Source organism: Aethalodelphis obliquidens, unplaced genomic scaffold (assembly GCF_003676395.1).
Source record: "Aethalodelphis obliquidens isolate GAN/ISIS:26980383/991018 unplaced genomic scaffold, ASM367639v1 scaffold50, whole genome shotgun sequence".
Lineage (NCBI taxonomy): Eukaryota > Metazoa > Chordata > Mammalia > Artiodactyla > Delphinidae > Aethalodelphis > Aethalodelphis obliquidens.
The window spans coordinates 5,702,276-5,725,300 of record NW_020837994.1 but is presented as its reverse complement, the minus strand read 5'-3'; the positions used below and the strand labels follow the sequence as shown (position 1 = coordinate 5,725,300).

At 49.2% G+C, this 23,025-nt stretch overlaps 1 protein-coding gene across 1 annotated transcript in view; it reads left to right on the top strand.

The window, feature by feature from the left end:
* Positions 1-23,025, top strand: part of TENM4 (teneurin transmembrane protein 4) — a 742,958-nt gene that overhangs the window by 510,763 nt on the left and 209,170 nt on the right. Inside the window, exons 11-12 of the mRNA XM_027083511.1 lie at positions 4,701-4,799; positions 6,215-6,450. Of these exons, the coding sequence (XP_026939312.1) occupies positions 4,701-4,799; positions 6,215-6,450 (335 nt within the window). The remainder of the gene's footprint in view (positions 1-4,700; positions 4,800-6,214; positions 6,451-23,025) is intronic.

Sequence of the window (23,025 nt, the reverse complement as noted above, 5' to 3'; positions counted from 1 at the left end):
GCCGAGTCTGGAGCTTCTGCCCCTAACCGCTGTCCAGCACTGCCTTCCCGATTATTAAAGGTAGCCTCTTGGGGCATGCATTAGTAGAATTTGCAGGGAGAGAGGAATTCTGAGAGGAGGGGCAGCTGTGCAAAGGCCAGGAGGGAGCTTGGCCTTTTGGAGCGAGAGTCAAGAGTTTGGTGAAGTGGGAGCTGCAGGGGCTTCCCAGTGGAGATGACAGTAAATGGGGGTCCCTGGTGGAGGACCTTGAGTTCCATGAACAGGAGGTTGCACTTTTCCCCATGGGCATGGGGGCTGGGGGTGGTAGAAGTAGGGGTGAGTAGCTGCCAACATCTTGCAAATCGAGACTGACGTCATGAGATTGGCAGGGAAGACCTGCTTCATTTTTGTTTCTTTGTTCATTTGTTCACATGCCAGCTCCGTAACTAACTCTAAGTGTGGTCTTGGCCAAGTCTCTTAACACCCCGCACACCTTGGCACGGGTGGGGGTCTGCAGAGTGTGGGGTGTGATCCCTGCCTATCCTGCTCTACCGGGTGGCTGTCCCCGGGCTTAGGGGGTGGAAACATGGTCCAGGACAGTGGGCTCATGGTGAGAAGCTGGGCTGCTGAACAGGGCAGTCCCGGAAGAACTACTGGCCACTGCAGCTTCCCAGCCGCTTCCTTCCCCAAAGCCATGCATTTTTGTGCTTGGGAGGCAAGCTCAACCGGCCCTGGGTCAGAGAGGTGGAACCCTGCAGACTGGCCCAGGGCCCCCCTCAGGCTTAGAGGGGAGCCAGTCCCCTCCCCACTCTAAGAAGAGCTTTAAGAGCAGTCTAGCACTACACTGCAGTTCCTTCTCCAAGCCGGCGGCAACTCTTTCCTCACAGGCAGCTTGGGGCTGTGAGGCGGGAGAGATCTGAGTTTGAGTCCCATCTCTAGCTTTCCACTGCCGTGTGATCTTAGGCTGTCACTTAACTTATCTGGGCCTCAGTTTCCATATCTGTAAAGTGAGTTAACAACACCCACCAACGTGAGGTCAGATGAATCCAGTGGCCATACCTGAGCTCCCAGCAGCAGTGGCTGAAGACCCTGCAGGACTGTGACCCAAGGAGGGCTCAGCAGCGCAGGTTCCCCATCAGGAAATCCTCATCACTTCTGTGTTTCAGAAGAACCAGAAACCCAGAGTGTTGGGGGCAGAGATAGACAGGAAATTTAGTAGGGAGCCTTGAACTGGGAGTCTGGACACCCAGGTTTTCGTTCCATCTCTGCCACTGACTTGCTGTGTGGATGGGAGCAGGACCCATGTCTCTCTGGGTCTTGGTTTTCTCAGCAGTCAAATGAGACCTAATAATTTGACCCAGAACTCAGTTTTGAAAGTACAGAATGAGGCTTACTATTTCAAGGCAATAATAGCATCTGAATAGGCAGCATTTCAGCAAGTGCTCATGTCACCCCAAACTCCCAAGTGATCTAAATGATTAACATCCAAGTTAGCATGGGTGTGGACGCTCTTTCAGGAAATCGTATGCACTCTATCACTCTAGAAACCCTTTGTTCTCTTGCATTGTCTCTCCCCTTGTTTGAATAGATCTGTACTTTGAGGAGATACTTGTCTGCTCTCTCTTTTTAAATAACTGTTTCCTTTTGAGTTACAAAATTAAAAATTAAAATCACTCTTGATCCGGACAGTGGAAAATCCCCACTGTTAACATTTTCATCTTTATCCTTTGTCTTTTTTCCCTGAATGTATTTATTTATTTATTTGTTTCTGATGCATCCTAAGTATAGATTTGACTCTCTGAGAGCATAGTCCTTACCTAGCGATGCAGGCCAGACTCCTACACGTTCTGGCGAGCGTGCCACGCAGCCACCCTCAGGCCCTAGGGCGACAGCAAGAACTCATCCCTGGGGCCCCCGGACAGGGGCAGTTAGGGCCTGCTCAGGCTGGGCTGTATAGACTATAAGAAGGCTGAAAATTTCCTCGTGAAATGCAGGGAATAGATGAAATAATAATAAAACATCACCTGTGCTACCTTCAATTAAACGCCAGCTGCATGCTAGTGATATGCCAGCACGCTTACCTTTGTATACCTCATCGTCTGCAGTATTCGGCAAATGTTACATGAGTGCCTGCTTCCACGTGTCAGGGACTCTTCTAGACTCTGGGCACACGGGCAGAGAATACGACCTGAGATTTCTACCCTCATGAAACTAAATGGCATTAGGAAAAAGCACAATAAGCATATTATACACACACACACAGACACACACACACACGTACGCTTGCACACATACATATACATATATACATACGTGTGTGTGTGCATGTCTAGTGCTATGTAGAAATCTAAAGCAGTGCAGGGGGCCAGTGGGTGACTAGAAAGAGTAGGGCGGGAGCTTTTATAGTTAGGGTGAGAAGGGAGGCACTGATCTGTGCAGATATTTGGGGGCACGTGATTCAGGCAAGTAGCAGCGAAGGCTTAGCCTGTTGGAGAAACAGCGAGGAGGCCAGGGTAGCACAGAAAATGAGGTTGGAGAGGTAGCAGTGGGTCAGATCTTACAAGATCTTGTGGGCTCCAGTAAGGACTATGGTTTTATTCCTGTGATGCCATTGGAGGGATGAGAGCAGGGCAGTGACACGAGCCAGGTGATACTTCAGGAGAAGTATCATCTGGATTTCTAACGAGAGTGAGTCTCCTGGCTTATGAACGATCAGAGAGACAGACTCACCTGCTTGAGGCCCCGGGGCATGATGGAACCAGACCCTGCTGACCCCGGGGCCTGTGTACCTCCCACTGTGTCACAAGACCTCCCATCGGGAGGCCATCTGTCTGGGGGCAGAAATGGGGCTACTCTGAGGGACTCCCCTGCAGGAACTCCCAGGCTCTGTGGGATGCCCCGGGGTAGTGAACACTATCAGAACCGCCTGCCGCGCAGGCCGCTGGACCCCGACTGCTTCAGGATCCTCTCAAAGGGAAGGTCCCCACCACCACGGCGGTACTCAGAGGCCCGGCTGCAAAACAGTGTTGCCTGTACCCAGGAGTGCCCACGAAATGGTGCTCTGTGGTAGTACTTACAACCCCTCGAGTTGGTCTGTGAGGCTGGCCAGGGGCAAAGCCACAGGCTCGGCAGCGACCCAGGATTACAGGCAGGGAGGGCCTGAGCTCTGGCATCAGACAAACTCAGGCTGCCGTCAAGCTCTGCCGCTCGTTTACTGTACAGTAGGACCTTAGGAGTGTTACTTCTCCGAGCCTTGCCGTGCCAGCCCGCAAAATAGAGATGATGGCAGAGGCTTTGTAGGTTGTTGTGAAGAGGAAGATTTACACTGGATAATAGTTGCAGAGTTCTAGACAGTGAAAAGCATATGGTGGATGTAGGGTAGGTAGTCGCTATTATAGTTAGCGTTAGTACTTCTGTAATCTTTGTTTAGCCCTTGAAAAGCTTCCAACATTCCTCAGTTGGTCCTATAGCAACCTGTGAGCTTAGTATTATTAGCTCCATTTTACAGATGGAAAAAGTAGTGTAAGATTAGAAGAGGTTAAAGAAGTGTTTACACAAAGTCACACAGCACGAAAGCGGCAGAAAAGGGACTTGAATTTAGGTTTTCCGGTTCTTACGACCTGGTCAAAGTCAGAAGGATGGTCCCTGGCAGGGCTGGGCGTGAAAGGTAGCTTTCTGCAGTCGGTCCTTCGCTTGGGCACACACAGCAGGCTGCATCCACCACTGGCTTCTTCGAAATGATTCAAGGGAGGTGGCAGCAGTCCTGAAATATCAGAAAACAGGATCCCATGCACTCATGTGTGAGTGACGCCACTTAGCAGGCACGGTTGAGACTAAAATAGCTAGTGTGTCTACCTGCATCCTGGGTCCCGAAACGCTGCACTGCCCTCAGTGCATGTGGAGGGACAAAAGAGCCTCCCCCTCTGTCTCTGTGGGGTGCCAGCCTCGCCAATCAGTCATCACCCAGGTCTCTGCACTGCCAAAGGACCCTGACGCTCCAGTATCATCACAGCTTGGGGACTTGTGAGAAATGCAGGTCCCCAGGCCCCCAACACCTACTGACCCCGAATTTCTGGGGCTGGGTCTCAGCAAAGCACAGCCCTCCAGAGGATTCTGGTGCTTACGCAAGTTTGAAAACCACAGCTTTAGAAGCAAATAGCCCAAAATGCTTGTCTGTCTTTTTCCTTTGGACAAGCAAAGTATGCATCGCTGGCTGTTGTTAAAGCAGATGTAGGCAGGGTGACGTAGAGGAGAAAGCACGGGCTTCGGAACAGATAAACTTGCGCTCAAATTCCTGCTTTGAGCCTTGCTAGCTGGTAGCTTTGGCTGGCCCTGGGACCTCTCCACATCTCCATTTCCTCGTCTGTAGAATGGGGATGACACTGCCTTCCTTGCACTGCCTCTTTTGAAGACTTGAGGTAAATGGCTATAACATGCCTAGCTCAGCACCTGAGCCGCAGTCAGTCTTCACCAGTCAGCTCTGTGATTTGATGCACACAAGTGGCAGACATACAGGTTTGTATGGAGAATACTCCCTCCAGACGCCCCGGGCCAGGCAGACCCCGGGCACTTGTGGCTTGCACACAGACCCATCGCCTGGAAACTGCATCCTGTTGGTCTCACGCACAGCTGCACCCGTCAGCCACTTTGTGTGTTTCTCTACTCTCCCCCTTCATTGATGCATGACTCATTGCTTCATTCATGTCTCCATGTGTGCATAGAAACCTAGGCAAGCAGCCATTCCTAGGGACATTGCAGGACAACCTCATTGAGATGGACATTCTCAGCGCCTCCCGCCATGATGGGTCTTACAGCGATGGGTAGGTGACATCCCCATGCTTCTCCTGTCTGTGTGTGCTCTCCCTGTGGCTCCTGCACTTGCATGCAGACTCTGAGACCTTTCCCTGGGATCTCCTGGGGGAAGTGATGAGGCCATGTTGCATGCCCATCCCCAAGTCCATGTTCAGCTTGCAAGAGTTTATCCTTGGAATACACTGTCCCCCGGCATATTAACAGCAGTCCTGTTAATATGACGCTCCTGGCATCTCATTGGCTGCCTCTGCCATTCTGAAAGCCATCTCACATAGCAGCTTTTATGCAGCACAGGCCCTGTATTGTGTGTATGCTGGCCCTGAGTAGGTGTTCTGTGGCCTGAGTCATCTTGCACCCCAGCAGGGTACAAGATTCCTCTAAGTATTACCTTTGACCCCAAGACTTCAGGGGCATGCAGTGCAACCAGTGCACCCCGTTTCCCAGGCTGTGGTCCAGTCCTCTCATGGCTGTGGTTAAAGCCAAGCTGTGGAGGACTTCCTGGCACTTAGTTTGGCCAAACCATGTGCTTTGACCTTGCCGTGCGGCCCTCAAGACTGTAGCCAGGCTGCAGTTGCCCATCTGTCCCCTCCCATGGCTTTTACCAGGGGCTTGGAAGGCAGCAGACTGGCTTTTAAAATTGAAGTATCTTTTTTTTTAAGACTTATTATTTATTTATTTATATTTGCCTGCGACGCGTGGGATCTTAGTTCCCTGACCAGGGATCGAACCCGCTTCCCCTGCATTGTAAGGCAGATTCTTTACCACTGGACCACCAGGGAAGTCCCAGCAGACTGGCTTTTGAGGAGAGTGCTTAGAAGGCATTTGCTGCCATTGGCTGTGTAGCAGCCACTAGGGGACTCGTGACCATGGCAGAGCTTAGTGGTGGTTTCTTGGTTCCCACTCCTACCAAAACCCCCTTTAAAACGATTGGTATTTTATTCCTCCACCACGGTACAAAGTCAAAGGACGTATTGGAGGGAGACGGAATTTTTTCGGTTTCATAATCTCCAGGGGGGCAGAACAGGATTTTAGACACGTTCCAAGTTACTGCAGTAATTTTAGAAAACATCTAGTTTATTCCCCAAGAAGCAGCATCCCAGCCCCATCCCTTCCCAGGAAAAGGATCTCCACACTCAGCCTTCTGTCCAGTTGGTAACACCTTCCGCCTCGGCTTGGGTGGGTTCCCCATGGGCAGGGCTGTCCCATCCGTGTTTCGTGGAAACGTGTCTTCGTGTGCCCTGTTTTATGGTCTGGTACATGATTCTCTGTTTTTCTGTCCCTCCGTCTCCTCCGTGCTGATTCTCTCTCTCTCTCCCCAGGCTCCTCTGCATGCTTCTTCTACTGCTGCCCGCATCCTCAGGTCAGTGTGGGCTCCTGGTGAGTCGTCAGCCCCTGACGCCCTCTGGCTTCTCTCCATCCACAGGCACTTCCTCTTCAAGCCGGGAGGCACCTCCCCACTCTTCTGCACCACGTCGCCGGGGTACCCTCTGACGTCCAGCACCGTGTACTCACCTCCGCCCCGACCCCTGCCCCGTAGCACCTTCTCCCGACCGGCCTTCAACCTCAAGAAGCCCTCCAAGTACTGTAACTGGAAGTGCGCGGCCCTGAGCGCCATTGCCATCTCAGCCACGCTAGTCATCCTGCTGGCATACTTTGTGGGTAAGCACCTCCCTCACCCCAGCTTCCCCTGGGTCCCCTTTGGCCCATAGGGCAGTGACCGAGACACCTGTGGGCATGAAGGCACCTTGCCAGCACGGCAGTCAGAGCTTTCAGGGTGAGCCGCGCAGCCCTGGATCACTGGCCTGGCCTGCACCCGCCCCCCTCCCCCCGCCCTGACTATCCAGGTCAGCTCTCAGGGCCCTCTCTCTCGTGCTCCTGCACGTATACCAGGGAGGAAGCTCTGCGTCGGCTCTCTCGTGTGGTGGAGGCCTGGCATCAGGCAAAAGCACTCACCAAGACCGGCTTTTGACGTGGTCATCTGTGACGTGAGTGTCATAGATGGGAGTCCCTAGAAATGAAATGACAAGTTGGGCAGCTGAACAGGAGGCTGGCCTCTCCTGTTGGTGCCACAGCGAGGAGCAGGAAGGAGGCAGGGCGCCCTGGGGTTGGAGACAAACTGCCAAAGGTCAGAGTGTGTGACCTCAAGCCAGACGGCATGTCCGAAGGTGGTGGTCGGGCAGGGCCATCGGTGGGGAGCCAAGGTCGAGTGTCAGAAAGGGTCCCAGGGAGCAGTTAGAGCTGCCTGAGCGAGCGCAGAGACCCAGAGCAGCACTGATCGGCCTTCCTACCGGACCCCAGGGCACGTCCGTGATGTAAGAAACTCCTCCGGACCCACTGCCCTGCTTGCAATGCCTCCCACCGTGCGCTCTTTTGACGTATTTGCAGCACAGTCTGGTTTCCTGCTTCAGACCCCTGTGTTTGGTCTTTGGTCTGCTCCCAGGAAAGCTATTAATCTGAAGCGATCTCGGGATGTTGTGCAGAGTCTGCTGCCTCTATGAAAATCAGCCTCTTAGTAAAGGCATCCACCGGGGTGGGCTTAACCCTCTGTCCTTTCCAGCCTTCAAATTCTATAATTCTAAGATTTAAGGTAAGGTCAGACCAGCTTGAGAAGGCCTCGAACCCACGCTAAGGCATTCTGAGGTTATTCTATCGGCAAAGGGAACCTTTTAGTATAAGCCCAGTAAATAGAAATGGAACTAGCTGGCAGAAGCCAAAGGAAGACCGAGTGCCGCCCATTGTGAAAAAGAACGTAGCGACAAGCAAAGTCATCGTGGATGGAAAAGAACTGTCTTGAGAGGTCTGGCTCCCACTTGTTCGGGGTGCGGAGAAGGGGTTCAAGCATGGTTGGGGGTTTGGGTGATGTAAGCTGTAAGGTTACTTCCCTTTCAAGATCTTTGAATTAAATAAAAACAAGTAACTAGGAAAACGATAGCCCTGCAAACAAGGAGGAGGTCTCCTGAAACATCTCGAGGTATAATAAGCCTCGTCTGGTATCCGGGGTCTCTCTTCCCCCTGTGAAGATTGGCTTACAGAATTTCACGGCATCAGGGTCAGGTTGGCACACGTGTTTATCTGTTCTTCTGTCTGATGGATTAGCTGTCGCCACCTAGAAAGCTGTGTTGAGAAGGATCCCAAGGCTATATCCAGACTCGATGGAAAAGAGTCTCTGTGATTGATTACTGATGTCTGTTGTGGTCACAGGAATGGAGAATATGGTTGACATTCCACGTATTTGCCATTCCTGCCCTGGGTCGTTGGGTAAAAGGAACAGCCAAACTGGGAAAGGTCAGCACCCACCCAGGCTCTGCACGAGGTTCATGATTGATGTAGATTGGGTTACTGGTGAGGGTTGTGGGGTTCCAAGCACTGTCACCTGGCATGGACGTTTCTTTGTGGCACTCCCAATACTGTATCCCCACCAACCACTATCACAGCCCTTGCTTTTGACTGACATTATTATATTTCATAGATGAGTAGACTTTTGAACAGGCAGTGTCACTGTTCATCAAGAGTCGAGTAGTTCACTACATATAGACATCAGCTTGTTTTGTGTTGACGTCAAGGTTTATACTATGTACTATGTAACCTAGTTCAGAAAGAAAGCATCACTCTTTCTATGATTAAATGAGCTCTCTTCTGCTTTCCATCCCATGGGCTCCTTCGTCTCCCATTTAGTAAGAATACACCGTCCATCATCAGCTATCTAAAGATAGGGGCTACTGTGGACAGTAGTGAGTTCCCTACCTAGGAAGGGTGCAAATAGTGCTTATGACCATGTAAGCAAGATAAAGATTCATTCATTGACTGGGCATGTTCTCTGGAGGACCTTTACTTTTCCTTCCAACATTGATAGTCTCAGAATCTACGATTTTGTGAAGTTTCTTTTTCATTCAGCAAACGAAACAGGGTAGGTACCTTGAGTCAGGCGCTGTGCTGAGTGCTAGGGCCAACAATATATTCCCTACTCTTGAGGTGTTCGTAGCTTAGCAGCAGTGATTGATATGATAACATAGCGGTGTTAGAAGTGGCTGAGGCAGCTCAGGGACTATGGGAATACCCAGCCCCAGCCAGGAGGACTAGAGGAGGCTTCCTGTGAAAGGTGATGTTTTAGCTGACTCTTCAAGTCACAGCCAGAAGTAGACGTGAAGGAAAGGAATTTCAAACCAAGGGACATTTCAAAGTCTCGAAAGAGGATGATGTGATGGCAAAAGGGGTTTCTGTGTTTGAAGCATCTGAGGGGTGTCGGGGACACGACTGGAGCTAATGCAGGAGAGTTTGGTCAGATTATGAAGATCACCGTGGAGGCCAAGCTAAGGACCTTACTGGATGGGCAACAGGGAGCCATTGAAGGGCTTTAAGCGGTGGCAGGACATAGTCAGATGTTCATCTCAGAAAGGTAAGGATGGAGGAAGAAAGAACAGGCCCTATTGCATAAACAAGTCAGGAGACGCTGAGGGCTTCAACTAAGAGGGTGACAGTGTAGGTTGCGGGTAGGGTAGATGTGAGGTCGATTTGGGAGAATTCGTCTCTCAAGTTGGGAGACGTCAGTCCACTGAGAATGTGTCCCTGCCAAGAATAAATACGTCCTTCTGACAAAGCCCGGTGTATATAGAAAACTTAAAACAGGAGTTTAGATTCCGTATCCAAGGACCAGGTCAGAGAGGCAAGCCTGGGGTGTTCCCTTTGTTACCTGGAAACTCAGCAAGGTGGGGCAGAGCTCACACCGGCCTGAGAACCTGGATTCCACTCCCAGCTCAGCCACCGAGCAGCTCGGGCATCTCACTTCTCTCTCTGAGTTCCGATTTCTCATCTAGAAAACCGGCATGGCCCATCACCTCAGAAGGATGCTTGTGAGTCTGGAGTGAGAGTAAGCTAATGCAGTGAATGCACTGCAGGTGCGAGGTGAGCGCCTACCTGTCCTCCTGGGCTGGGCTGGCAGCCTTGTGCTTGCTTTCCTCCAGTTGCTGGGGCCAGGGATGAGCTCTTGTTGCTTGGCCATCATCACAGGCTGTGAGGACTAACTTGTAAGGAACTATCAATTATTAAAAACCAAAGTAATTGTCTCTGTTGAGCACGACTATCCTTAACAAAGACTTTGCTAGCAGACCAGCTCATCAACAGGCAAAAAGCACAGATATTTAATTAGATTTTTGATGAAAATTGTGTTTCATTTCAAGGATAATCAATTATTAATTACTGTAATGAGCAAGTCTGACTGGGTTTACTAATTAGCTCATTTAAAAATTATGAATAACCTTTTCATTTGTAATTATTTTCTACATCCTATCAAGTTCCAGATAAGGATTGCATCACCTCACCAGCAGAGGGGGAGTGGAAAACAGAGGGCGGGAAAGATTTGTTCTTTCTCTGGTGTCTGCTCAGGGCTGCCATGTCTGGACGGAACTCTGACAGATCCACTTAACATTCAGTTTCTTAGTTGGAAAGTTTATTGGGAAACAAGCAACCAGTGGCCTTTCATTTGTAGAGACGTGTGCAGTTATTTTCATGGGAAGATAGAGAAATTGGAGTCAGCACTTACCACCCACAAAGGCTGCAGGACCCAGGGCCTTGCCTTTGGGCCGTCTTCTGGTCCCCTGGGGTGTTACGGGTTGCTCTGGCCTGGGCTGGGAATCCAGGGAGGCCCCTCCCTGAGCCTGGAGATCCCTTCCGAGAGGAGAGACGATGTGTGTTTTTGCCTCTGAAGGGCGCCGTTCAGAGAGGCCGCCCTGGGGCGAGGGCCTTGCTTTAGTCAGCCACTCTCCCTGTGAAGGTTTTCGGGTCCTTTTAGTCTCCATTTGAATACCCTGCCTCTGCTTTTCCGAAGAAAAGAAATCTGTTTGCAGAACAAAATGGGGGGAGAATGATGTGAGGGGAAAGTTAGTTGTAAGTCAAACCATGAAACTTGTGCAGCCATGGCCATAATGCTTTATTTGATAGCATTTAATTGTTTTAAAAACATTTTCACCCAAAAAAGCAGTGTGGTTTAGATAGTAGAAATAACAGGGGTCACTTTTTATCATTAATAATCAGAGCAGTTTGCTTTTTTTGTTTTGTTTTTTTTTTTTTGCGGTACGCGGGCCTCTCACTGCTGTGGCCTCTCCCGCTGCGGAGCACAGGCTCCGGACGCGCAGGCTCAGCGGCCATGGCTCACGGGCCCAGCCGCTCCGCGGCATGTGGGATCTTCCCGGACCGGGGCACGAACCCGTGTCCCCTGCATCGGCAGGCGGACTCTCAACCACTGCGCCGCCAGGGAAGCCTGAGCAGTTTGCTTTGAGTGTGCCCTGTCAGCATGACCCTGACTGTTCTAAGCACTCTGCTTGTGTTTTCTTATTGAAATCTCCCAGCACCTCTGGGTTATTATCCCCAGTTTACAGATGAGGACATGGAGACCCAGTGAGCTTAAGTGACTCACCCACTGCCATACAGTAAATGACAGGACTGTGCACTCAGCCTCTTGAGCTGGTACTTTTAATGTTTTTCTTCTTTTTTGTGCTCACAGTCTTAAGCCTTATACTGTAACTTTCCCTCCTTGTATCTGGTATTCTAAATTTTTACTATGCACCTAGCATCGATCCAAGCCATTACTATACACGTATCATCTCTCTGAACACTCGTAACAGTTCTGTATTTCCTGGAAGAGGAAACTAAAGCTCGGAGAAGTTAACAACTTGCCAGGGTCACACAACGAGTGAATGACATAGGATTTCAAAGGTCATACTCTCAGCCACTACACTGTAGGTCACATGATGGAAGATCAAGAGACCCCATTCAGGCCCTGGCTCCGTCCCTTGCTGGCTGTGTAAACTTTATCAAGTTGCTTAACTTCTCTGAACTTCAGTTTCCACTTTCCTTATGGCTCTTACAATGGATGTGGCTGGAATGATTAGGCCCATTTTATAGGCGAGGAAACTGAGGGCAGCATCAGGGTTGAGAGCGTGGGTTCTGAAATAAGGCTGCCTGCTTTCAAATCTCAGCTCTGCTGCTTACATGCTTTCTGACGTTAGGCAAGTTTATTTAACCGATCTCAGCCTCAGTTTACCCATCTGTAAAATGGGGATAATAATAGTGGCCGTTTCACAGGGTTTTGTGATGTTCCAGTAAGATAATTTGCATAAAGCACCTATCCCATTGCCTGGCACAGAGTTGGCTCTCAGTAAAAGTTTGATACTATTGTGGTTATTAACAGTATTATTAGTACTTTTAGCATCCCATGGAAAAGAATAAGTCTTGAGTGAGAACTTGGGCCAGTGTTGTTTCGTGGCAGTGCCTGCGAGCTTCCCAGCCTGCATTAGTCACAAGGGCAGCTGACAGAACAATCAGGGGGCCCTGTCAGAAAGCATTTGTAGGGATGTCTCACTGTTCCAGGGAGGCGGCTGCAAGGAGAATCGTTACCCAAAAAACAACTCACGTCATTTCTTTAACTAGGACAAAAGTTGATTTTTGCTTCACTGCCAGTGCCTCTATCCGGAGAAAACTGACAGCTTCTCTCGTGTTCTGAATCCCTATGTAAAAAGCAGACACTGAGTACTGCAGAAGAGTACGGAGTTGTATCTTGAGGACTCGTCAGGCACCTGTCTAGCCAGATAGGCCTTTGGAATAGGAGACCAAAAAGGCTTGTTAACAGTACAAAAACCAGGAAGAGCTTTACATTTAAACAGAGACCCAAGAGTGCCTGGGAGCTGTTTCTTTCATTGTCAGGTCCAGGTCCCCCCTGGAGGGGGGTGCCTCATCCTCTATGATTTCTCTAAGGCAGCACGGTGTTCTGATCAGAAGACAGGATTCAGTGGAAATCTCAGCTCTGCCACTCTCCACCTGTGTGACGCTTTTGAGCTTTGGTTTCCTTATCTGCAAAGCAGGAAGAAGAAGAATACTTCCTCCTTGAGGCTGTTGTACAGGTTAAAAGAGACGATGTTGAAAAAACACAAGGCACGTGACAGAGGAGGAGTCCCTTGCTGGTGGCCTTGGGAGAGAGTTGTTATGGACCTCAGCATCTCAGCCCAGGATGGGGTGGGAGTACGTGATCCTCTTAGGTCCTTCCCTCTCTGTAGAGCGATGCCCATAGGAAGTTGAACCAGGACATTGAGGGTGGAGTCCTAAGTGTGTGCTGCAGCAGCCTCTTGGTAACTGCGGGGGAACTTTCCAACATGCCCCATAGCCATAAGGGACTCTTTCTTTAAACTAGGTGACATTTTTCACCTCCACCAGCAGCTGATTGTGGATTGGAAAAAAAATCTGAACCCTTGCTCGAGGTGGTATGAGTTTAATTTATAAGTGAGAATGTTGTGAAGCTTAATTGCCTCTTTTCAAAAGGCAGCTTCCAGAGAGCATTGCTGGTTGGAATATTATTGCAGTTCGTGGTCTGGAAGAGCCTGGGTCAACCAGCTCTTGAAGTCTTCTGGGCAGTGTTGACAGAGGTGGACTTGGGCACTCCACGTGACTTGCACAGACTTTTGCAGGCCCCCTCAAGATCCCTGACATCCCTGCACCGTGCACACGTGCACACGTGATTTCAGCAGAGCAGCAATCCAGGCAGAAGGGATCTTAGGCTTCCCTCCTCTTTGGGAGTGTGGTCTCCTGTCTCCTAATGTCTTATTCTCTGCTGCCTACTCAGCCCCTAATACTCAGCCTGCCCCAAGGTAGCTGTGCTCAGTAAGATGTGGTTGAATAAAAGACCTTGCAAGATGGTAAAATCCGCCCAGGGTTTTCCGGGCAGAATAGCGTGGGCACAAGCATGGTGGCAGAAATGCACGTTTTATGTCCTGGGGTTCAGGTACCGGGGAAATGGACATGAAATGAGTAGAGAAAGGATTAGAAATAGAGGCCAGGGTGATTGTACGCGCTGCTGCCCCGCAGTTATCCCCATCTGGTTCGAACAGCTCATGCAGTATCAGGATCTCAGATGCCATTTGCTTCCTAAGCACAGGCCCATTGCACTCTGGGCCTGGGTGTTATTAGTGAGCAGTAAGGCTCATTTTCTCCCCTTTTTCTTCGACTTCACATCAGGCCTTTTGGACAGAAGCCATAGATTTAGCTTTATAGCCCAAAGAATGGGAAACGGAGAAGATTGAACTTGATCTTTTAGGTGGAGAAAAAAGTGATAAAGATACAGGATGCTGTATTAAAGGCTTTCTCTCCAAGATTGATTCCTTCATGCTGCTCTGCAGGAATTGCTAATAGCAAGATATATATAGATTGTTCTCCTTATGACAGACCCCAGACAAATATCCCTCAGCCCCCCAAAAGGAGGACTTGAGGAGGCTAGCGTGGCCCCCTGCAGCGGTCTGAAACACCACCACGCAGAGGAGGGGGCAGACTTGCTCTGTGAGATTGCCGAGAGCAGGACAAGGCCCTCTGGCTGAAAATGATGGGAAGGCCGATGCCGGCTCTGGGAGAAGACTTCCCTCACAAGACAGCTGCCTGTCTGGAGTGGGCTGCTTGAGAGGGGTGTCTGCAATGAGAGGGGCGACTCTTCAGTGCCCCAGCTCCACAGACCAGGGGATCTTGTCTTCATTATCCTTCTGCCATTCCTATCTATGCCACCCATACGAGGACTTAATCTTCTTCGGATGAGTTTCTGAACCTGTAAAACAGGAGTAAACAAAAGACTAGCTGAAATGATTAAGTCATTCAACGTGCTTCAGCTCAGCATGAGAGAAAATTGTCCATCTTGCGGACCTCATGCTCTCCCCACCCTCTGATCTTCTCCCATTGGTAACTGAACCCAACCAAGAGCGAGAGCCCAAGCGGACCCATTGGTCCAGACCGTGTGGATCAGCCTCCCCGGGCACAGAGCAGGGTAGAGAAGGATATAGGGTGGATCTGGAGGGCAAATGGATAACATCATTTGCCCTCCAGGAGAAGTATCCCCACGCTTCTCAGTTCTTGTCCTAGCAGTGTTCAGGGCCCAAGACTAGGATTGAGACCCATACCACACTCGGGCATGTCTCCCTCACCTGTACACCTACTCAGCCATCAGGCCCCGAATGCTTGTATTTAAAAGCAGATTTATTGAGATATCATTTGCATACAGAAGATTAACAGTTTTTAGTTGTACCATTCTGTGAATTCTGACAGAGTTGTGTGACCATCGCTACCATCAAAACACAGAACATGGGCTTCCCTGGTGGCGCAGTGGTTGAGAGTCCGCCTGCCGATGCAGGGGACGCGGGTTCGTGCCCCGGTCCGGGAAGATCCCACATGCCGTGGAGAGGCTGGGCCCGTGAGCCATGGCCGCTGAGCCTGCGCGTCCGGAGCCCGTGCTCCGCAACGGGAGAGGCCACAGCAGTGAGAGGCCCGCGTACCGGGAAAAAAAAAAAACAAAACAGAACACTTCTGTCACCCCAAAAGTTCCATTTTTTTTAATCAGTCCTGTTTCCTCATCTTCAGCCTTGGGCCACCACTCATCCATTCCACATCTCGGTAGTTTTTGGTACCGTTTTTGAGATGTGTAGTAAAGAAGTGATTTATGTACTGGATTCAAAATCAGGTGTTACCTACAATAACCTTCAAACTTTAAGACATCAAAGTGTTTTTGAGAAAATTTAAAGACGTGATTTAGAATTTAAGATACGAGGGCAAACAACTGAAACTTTCTAGGGTTCTCTGTGTGTTATACTTGACCTCCTTGGAGGATCACAGCCACAGGCCTCCGTGGAGTCAGCATGTGTATGTTCTTCTGCCTTTTTCAGGGACCATCTTTTTGTACACATTTTTAAGTATTGACACAAAATTCTCATTCTTGTCAAGTTTAATACCTCTATCATATTTGTGCCATTATTATATCATTGTGTTCCTTTGTTTCCAACTGTTTGCTATTATAAATAGCACTTCTGTAACCAGAATGAAAGAAAACCTCTTCTGTTTTCTTCTTTCACTTACTTTGGGGAGGGTGTGTCCCCCTGAGCAGGATTTTTTTGGGGGGTCACAAGATATGGACAGTTTAAAGCTCTTGTGACTCACTGCTTGCTAGGGGCTCCTCAGAAGGAAAGGACTGAATCCCCGGGCTCCCAGCTAGGTGTCCAGTTTCCCCACAGTGCTGCTAGCATGCAGCTTTGTGTCTGATCTTGGTGGGTCAGCTGGTTTAATGAATGGGGGCCGGAGGAGGTTACAGGTGGCCCCGAGACCCAGAGAGGTAAAGGGATCTTCATTCCTGGAAGGAACCACATGCCTTCTCCCAGTCAGTTCCCTTTCGAGAGCCTAGCTCACACGTCCCTTCCTCAGCGAAGCTCCTCTGACCCCTTCGCCGTAAGCCAGGAACCCAGTCATATGCTCTTATAGTGTTCAGGGGTCTCACGGTCATTGCAGCTGCGGACTATGTCTTGGATTCGCTCAGCTCTGTCTCCACTGTCAGACCGTAAGCTCCATGGGGGTGGAAGCAATTTCTGTCTTGCCCAGTGCTACAGCCACAGCTTCTCGTACCAGGGTGTGGCAGGATGTAACCTGCGTTCAGGAGAGAAAGGAGGGACGTCGGGACCAGAAGCGAACTGAGGGAACAGAGGCGGAAAGTCTAGAGGCTGGGAGATCATGTGAGAGTGAAAATGGTTACTGGAAACTAAGGGAGGGAATACCAGAGGTGGCTTCCAAAATGTAGTCATTGTAGGGCACAGACTTTGTCTGTTGCTCACACCTGTGAGACTTGAAGCGAGAACCTTGCCCTCTCTGAGCCTCGGTTTCCTCCTCTGTGAAAGCAGGTAATAGGCTGTTCTGGGGATGCAATGACAATCGGGCACCTAGTTCTTTTCTAATAAGAGCCACTAGTGAATGACATCTGTCTTCCTCTCCCCCTAGCAAACAAGTTGTGTTGAATTTGAGGGCCAAGCCGTCCCGAGTTTGGAAATGCCTCAAAAAAGAAAGGACCCGAGTTTATTAGTATATTCTTTTTTTTTTATAACAATGACAGCTCCAGAGACAACACACTGTCCCAGGACTCGGGGAGCCTTGTCCTGTGGGTAGTTTCAAGGCCCCCAAAGAGGCAGCATAGCCGTGGTTGGTCAGGGAGTAGCCCCAGCTATGTGGCTGGGGTGATCCTTCCCCAGCCACACCCTGGGAGTGTGGAAAAGGAATCGATTTTTACAGATTTTTAGCATCCTTGGAAAGAACATGTCCCCAAGTCCTTGTTTTTATTCTGAACTAATTACTGTGAAATAACATAATTTAATTGCACTTCGATGCAGAGAGAAAGTGAGAGTGGTCTCCCTGATGGCTGTTTTTTCACTCGTAAGTGCCTAGCTTGCAGAGAGGAGGTCCGTCCAGTCAGGGCTGTGCTTCCTGCTGCAGGCTAGGGACAGAGGTGAGGAAACCCAGCCAAGCGGCTCTTCATTTCAGGGGTAAAAAAAAGGGAGGGGTGGGAAAGGGGAGAGGAAGTGAGATGGCAGTAAAGAAACACAGTGTTTTTTTCCTTCCATCAGTAAAACAACAAAGGCACAACTAAAAGGCTTCATCCTCCTAAAGACAGCAGTACAGTCTAATAGCAAAAGCCCAGACTTCGCCCTCCAGCCGTGCTCACACAGGTTTTTCCATCTCTCTGCATCTTGGTTTCCTCGTGGATAATTTTGTCCATTAATATGCAAGAGGTGTTTAAGTGACAGAACATCTGCAAAGGGTCCAGTTCGGTGAGTGGTCCATGCTGGGTGCTGAGGAAATACAGATCTCACCCTTCCAGGCAGCTGGATCACCCAGAGATTTGAAACCAAGATTCAGCAGCCAAGGACCATGTGCAGATGCAGGGATTTCAGGTAATCTGGGATGAGGTAGAGGGAGCTTCCCCAAGCTCAGGTTTGAGACACTGGGGAGCATTCACTGAGCCTGCCTTTTGGGTTGTGTCCCGGGCTACAGGGACAGACAAAGCCAGATAAGCTAGCATCACTGCTTGGAGTCTTCCGTGGTTTCATAGACAGCCAGATGTGTAAGGAGCCCAAGGCAATAGTAGACAGATGATAAAAGCATGTTACTGGAGTTTGAACTTTACCCCTGTGGGAGCCTGAAGGAGAGAGCAATTCATTGTAACCAGGAAGATCAGGTAAATTTCCCCAAGGCACTGAGCCTTGTACATCAAGTAAGATGTTCAAAGAGAAGCTAGGAATGGTTTTCTGGAAGATGGAACAGTCTAGACAAAGGCAAAGGACAATAGATAGGAATGGTGGCGATTTTTTTGGCACGTGTGTCAGAAGACTGTGCATTAAACTATCCATCTGTGCATTGGATCTCCTGCAGGCCTCAGTCTCTCTTTTACTGAAGGCTCTTGAATGTAGAACTATGGAAACCACAGGCACTGCAGGAGGACTCTGGCTGCCTTCCCCCTTAGAACAGAGGCTCCACTGGGCAGATACATAATAAATCCCTTGCCTTCATGTGAGGCCTGTCAAACCCATCAGTCCTCTCCAGCGGTCTCTGCACTGTGTAGGATTATTCGCTGCAAGCCCCAGATGTGGAAGCTGGGCCTGCTGCAGTTAAATTACTTGTTTACCTGGAATGACTGGTAAGTAATAGAGCTGGGCCTAGCAACCAGCTTTTCTGATTCCAAGTCCTGTGTTCCTTATGTAGACCATGCCAGCTCTCAGAGCCCTCCTCTGATGTCCTTCTCTGCCGCTGTGCTCCGTACCCAAGGCTCAGAGCAAACAAGGGGGTGCTTTGCCATCCTGTCTGGGGCTTTCTCCTGCCCCTGCTCCCAGCTTCCCTCCCACAACCTACCCTGATCTAACAGAGGTGGCAGCTCACATGTGTTGAGAGCTAACCATGTTCCAGGCATGTTCTGAGTGTTATATATATTTCTCATTTAATCTTCTTAACAATCCTACCTATCCAACAAACATATGTCAAGTACCAGCCATGTGCTAGGTACCATTCTAGTTTTATTTCCATCTCATAGATGAGAAACTGAGACCTGAGGAAATCAAGTCAGTTGTTCGAGGCCACGTCACTAGTGAGTGTGAGAGCCAGGATTTGCCCCCGGAGCCTGCCCTCTTCCCACTGTGCTCTACGATTCCCATAGCTGGAGTGGGGCTGGAGTGGGGCTGGAGCAGGGCTGGGAAGGTTCACCTGATCTGAACTGCTGAGAGGATGCACAGAGCTCCTTACTAAAGAGAGAAAATACCTTATTTTCCTAAGGAAGAAAAGTTAGCGTCCATCTGCTCTGGGCCACGCACTGTGCCATGAATTGCTATGTACCTGTGGCATTGAGTGGAGCTGTGGTTTGCACCCAGAGTGCTTCAGGATTGGAGAGCAAAGCAGACCCAGATGTCATCAGGGGACCTCGATACACATCGCTTATTGAGCACTAGCCCTTCGTGTTATCTGATTCACCTGTTCTCCGGGCTTCATGTGCCGTGGCATTGGATCGTCACCAGCATAACATTACATTTTGGAGGGAGCCTTTCCTGCTGGTGTGTGGCAAACAGCTAGATGTATTGCGCCTTTGAGCCTGGAGTTAGGATTTTGTTCACAGCCTCCAGTGGGGGAAGAGAAAAAATGCCAGTATCATCAATTGAGCTGAGGCCTGCATTTCATCACATGGTCCTAAAGTTTACCGCTCAGGCCGTCTGTAGAATTCTACAGCAAGACAGACTCATTGGACTCCTATGTGTGTCTTAGTGTATGAGTCTCTGTGTGTGAGTACACGCATGACACCACCCAGTACGGATGCAAAAAAGTATTTGAGAGGAGATGGAGTTGGGGGTAATGAAGATTAAATGAGAATTTTAGGAGAAGTAGCATTTTTCTTTACCTGAAAACTGGAAACTCTTCTTTTGCTTGTTTATGCCTCCTCACTTTTCTGTAGAGCATTAAGTCCATTGAATTGTACTGTGATTACCCCTAATGGTATCGGTCTGGGGCTGTGTAGAAAGTTTCACATGTAAATCTTTGCATTAGTCTGTGTCTTAAACTTCGGGTGTTCTTTCTTTCATTGATTAACTTTTAAGCAACATAATAATGATGTCTTATATTTTCAATACACTTCAAAAGGACTTGCCTTAAATTTAATCCTTATAAGAACCTGGGAGATGGTTTTGTATTCTTTCCCTTTCTACAGATGAAAAAACTGAGGGTCAGAGTGGTTAGGTGACTTATTTGCAGATGCATAGCTGGTAAGGGCCAGAGCTGGGAGTCCAGCTATCTCTGCAGATCTGCTCTGCTGGCTACATAGGTGGACAACAGAGCCAGCAAGGGACGGATGGATGGGAAGCACCTGGATATGGACTGTCAAGGCGGTGTGCATGGGACAGGTTCTGAAGTAGTGGTCAGGAACTGGGGCTGGGGAGGGGAGAGCAGACGGCATTTCTGGCTTGGGGCAATGGTGGAAATCCTCACAGAAGAGTTAAGGTTTGAAGTAGGCCTTGAAGGATGGGAGAATGATTTTAAAAATAGGAAAGGCGGGCTTCCCTGGTGGCGCAGTGGTTGAGAGTCTACCAGCTGATGCAGAGGCCACAACAGTGAGAGGCCCGCGTACCGCAAAAAAAAAAAAAAAAAAAATAGGAAAGGCAGTGGCTGTTCCACGTAGAGATGTTACATCAACGAAGCCTGGAGGCTGTGTGTTCAAGGGACAGGAGAAACCTACACAGACAGAGATTCCTGGGCAGGGAGAAGCAATGAGGAAGGTCAGGTACTGTGCTCAGCAAGTGTTTCAAATGCTCAAGTTTCTATCCTCAGGAAAATATCACTAACAAACTTTGAGCAGTAAGGCAGGGCCATATACTTATGAGATTTCCTTTTTTATTTTCCATTTCTGTCATTTCCACAGTTTTACATCTAATCAGAAAGACAGCGTGTACAGGGGTTAGGGACAGATTCTGCGCAATCTGGATTTGGCTCAGATCTGAAGTGACCTTCTGCCTCTTAGTAAATGTGTGATCTTGGGCAAGTTGTTGAACCTCCTGGAGCCTTAGTTTCCTCATCTTGCAAATGAGGATAATAATAGTACCTACCTCCTAGGGCTTTGCAAGGATTAAGTGATAGTGTGTTTATCAAGCACAAAGCCCAGTGCTTGGTACTATTAATAACAGTGGCTTTTATCACCACCACATTCATCATCATCCTCATCATCACCATCATCACCATCATCATCACCATCACCATCCCCATCATCACCATCACCATCATCATCATCATCCTCATTATCACCATCATCATCACCATCACTATCACCATCACCATCATCATCACCATCACCACCACATTCACCATCATCCTCATCATCACCATCACCATCATCATCACCATCCCCATCCCCATCATCATCCCCATCCCCATCCCCATCATCACCATCATCCTCATCATCACCATCATCATCACCATCACCATCACCATCACCATCACCATCCCCATCCCCATCCCCATCATCACCATCACCATCACCACCACATTCACCATCATCCTCATCATCACCATCACCATCATCACCACCATCACCATCACCACATTCATCATCATCACCATCACCATCACCACCACATTCATCATCATCCTCATCATCACCATCATCACCACCATCACCATCACCATCACCATCCCCATCATCACCATCACCATCCCCATCATCATCATCACCATCATCATCACCATCACCATCACCACCACATTCACCATCATCCTCATCATCACCATCACCATCATCATCACCATCACCACCACATTCATCATCATCACCATCACCATCACCACCACATTCATCATCATCCTCATCATCACCATCATCACCATCATCACCATCATCATCACCATCACCATCACCATCATCATCATCACCATCACCATCATCATCATCGTGGTTCCTGGAACTCTGTGCTGCTTTAAACTTCCTAATCTAAGGACTGAGCCAAACCAGGGGTCCCTGCATATCAGAGAACTTGTGCGTATTGCGTGCCTGGCTCTGTGCACAGACAGGGCAGAGAGGCAAGAAAACGTAGTATGATCCCAAAGAGCTAGAAAACGCTCCAGTGGGCAGGAGGCTGGGAAGCTGTGGAGAGTAAAGGAGGGACATCACACACTCTGTTCTGTGAGAGTTTAAAATGCTCTTTCAGAATGCTTCTCATTATAAAGAAATATCATCCCTAGTTACAAATCTGGGTGGCAGACTCTGCGTTAAGCTGTCCACCCTCATTCTTCCCGCTGAAGTGATTGTTCCAGAGGGAAAGGCCTATCCTAATAATATACACACAAATTAAAACTCCATTTAGCGGTACAGTGGGGACCACCTCCTAATTGACTTTGATCATTGAAGAAAAAAAAAAAAAAACCCAGTTACGTGATTGATATGCCAAAGGAAATCAGGCAATGGGAGGGTGCCTCACAGAGCCTTGCAACAGGACGTTTTCTAGTAGCTATGGAAATGGAACCTAGCAACAGGCACTTTCTCCTTCTGGAGCTCCCAAGCGTGAACCAGATCCCGTGTTTCCTTCGGCCCCCTTTGATGGTTGGTACAGGAAGGAGCGGACAAGGCCTCGCACATGAGAGGCTGGTCCTTGGCTAAGTGGAGACACCTTTTTATAGAAATGCTTTAGATAGCCTTGGGAATAGTCTTGGCACTTGGATGCAAGCACCACAGAGAAAGGAAACCCAGCAGAGCTCTAGGCCAGCGTTCCGCCCCCTCTCGGGAAATGACAGGCACTTTCCCAGCTTTCCCCGGCTGACATGTTTCTGCCAGGGCAGGGCTGGCTGCGCACCCCAGCAGAGCAGTTGAACAGGCTGGCGACCCTGGGGTGATTTCGCTCCCTGGATCCTTAACGAGGGTTTGAGTATGAAGGGCAAGGTGGTGGGTCTTCCACTGTGTGGAGTCACTTCCTTGACCGCTCTGTCAGCAGTGATTTGATCAGAAGCTGCATGTTCTGATCAGGACTGCGTGGAAGCCTGCCCTGGGTTCTGACACCAGTCTGCGAAGAGCTCAGGGTGTGGAGTGACCCGGACCTGGGTTTGGATCTTGGTGCTGCCATGATGAGTGGTGCAAAATGATGGACTGTTCTGGGGCCTTGATTTTCTGAAGATCCAAAATCAGGTTAATAATATCTACGTTGTCACTATGTGTTGAGGTCCTAATCCATAAAATGGAGATACTATCTTCCTTAAAAAGCTGTGAGATTAAATGACATAATGAATGTTCATCCTCCGGCACTGTGTCATGCACATGGTACAATTTTTAATAAGTGGGAGCTGTTACTGTTTTGGTAATAATCCTAGTTATGTCTGTCTCCTTCCTTTGCTCTTTTTCTTCCTCTCTCCTGTGGGCCAGGTGCTGGGGGATGG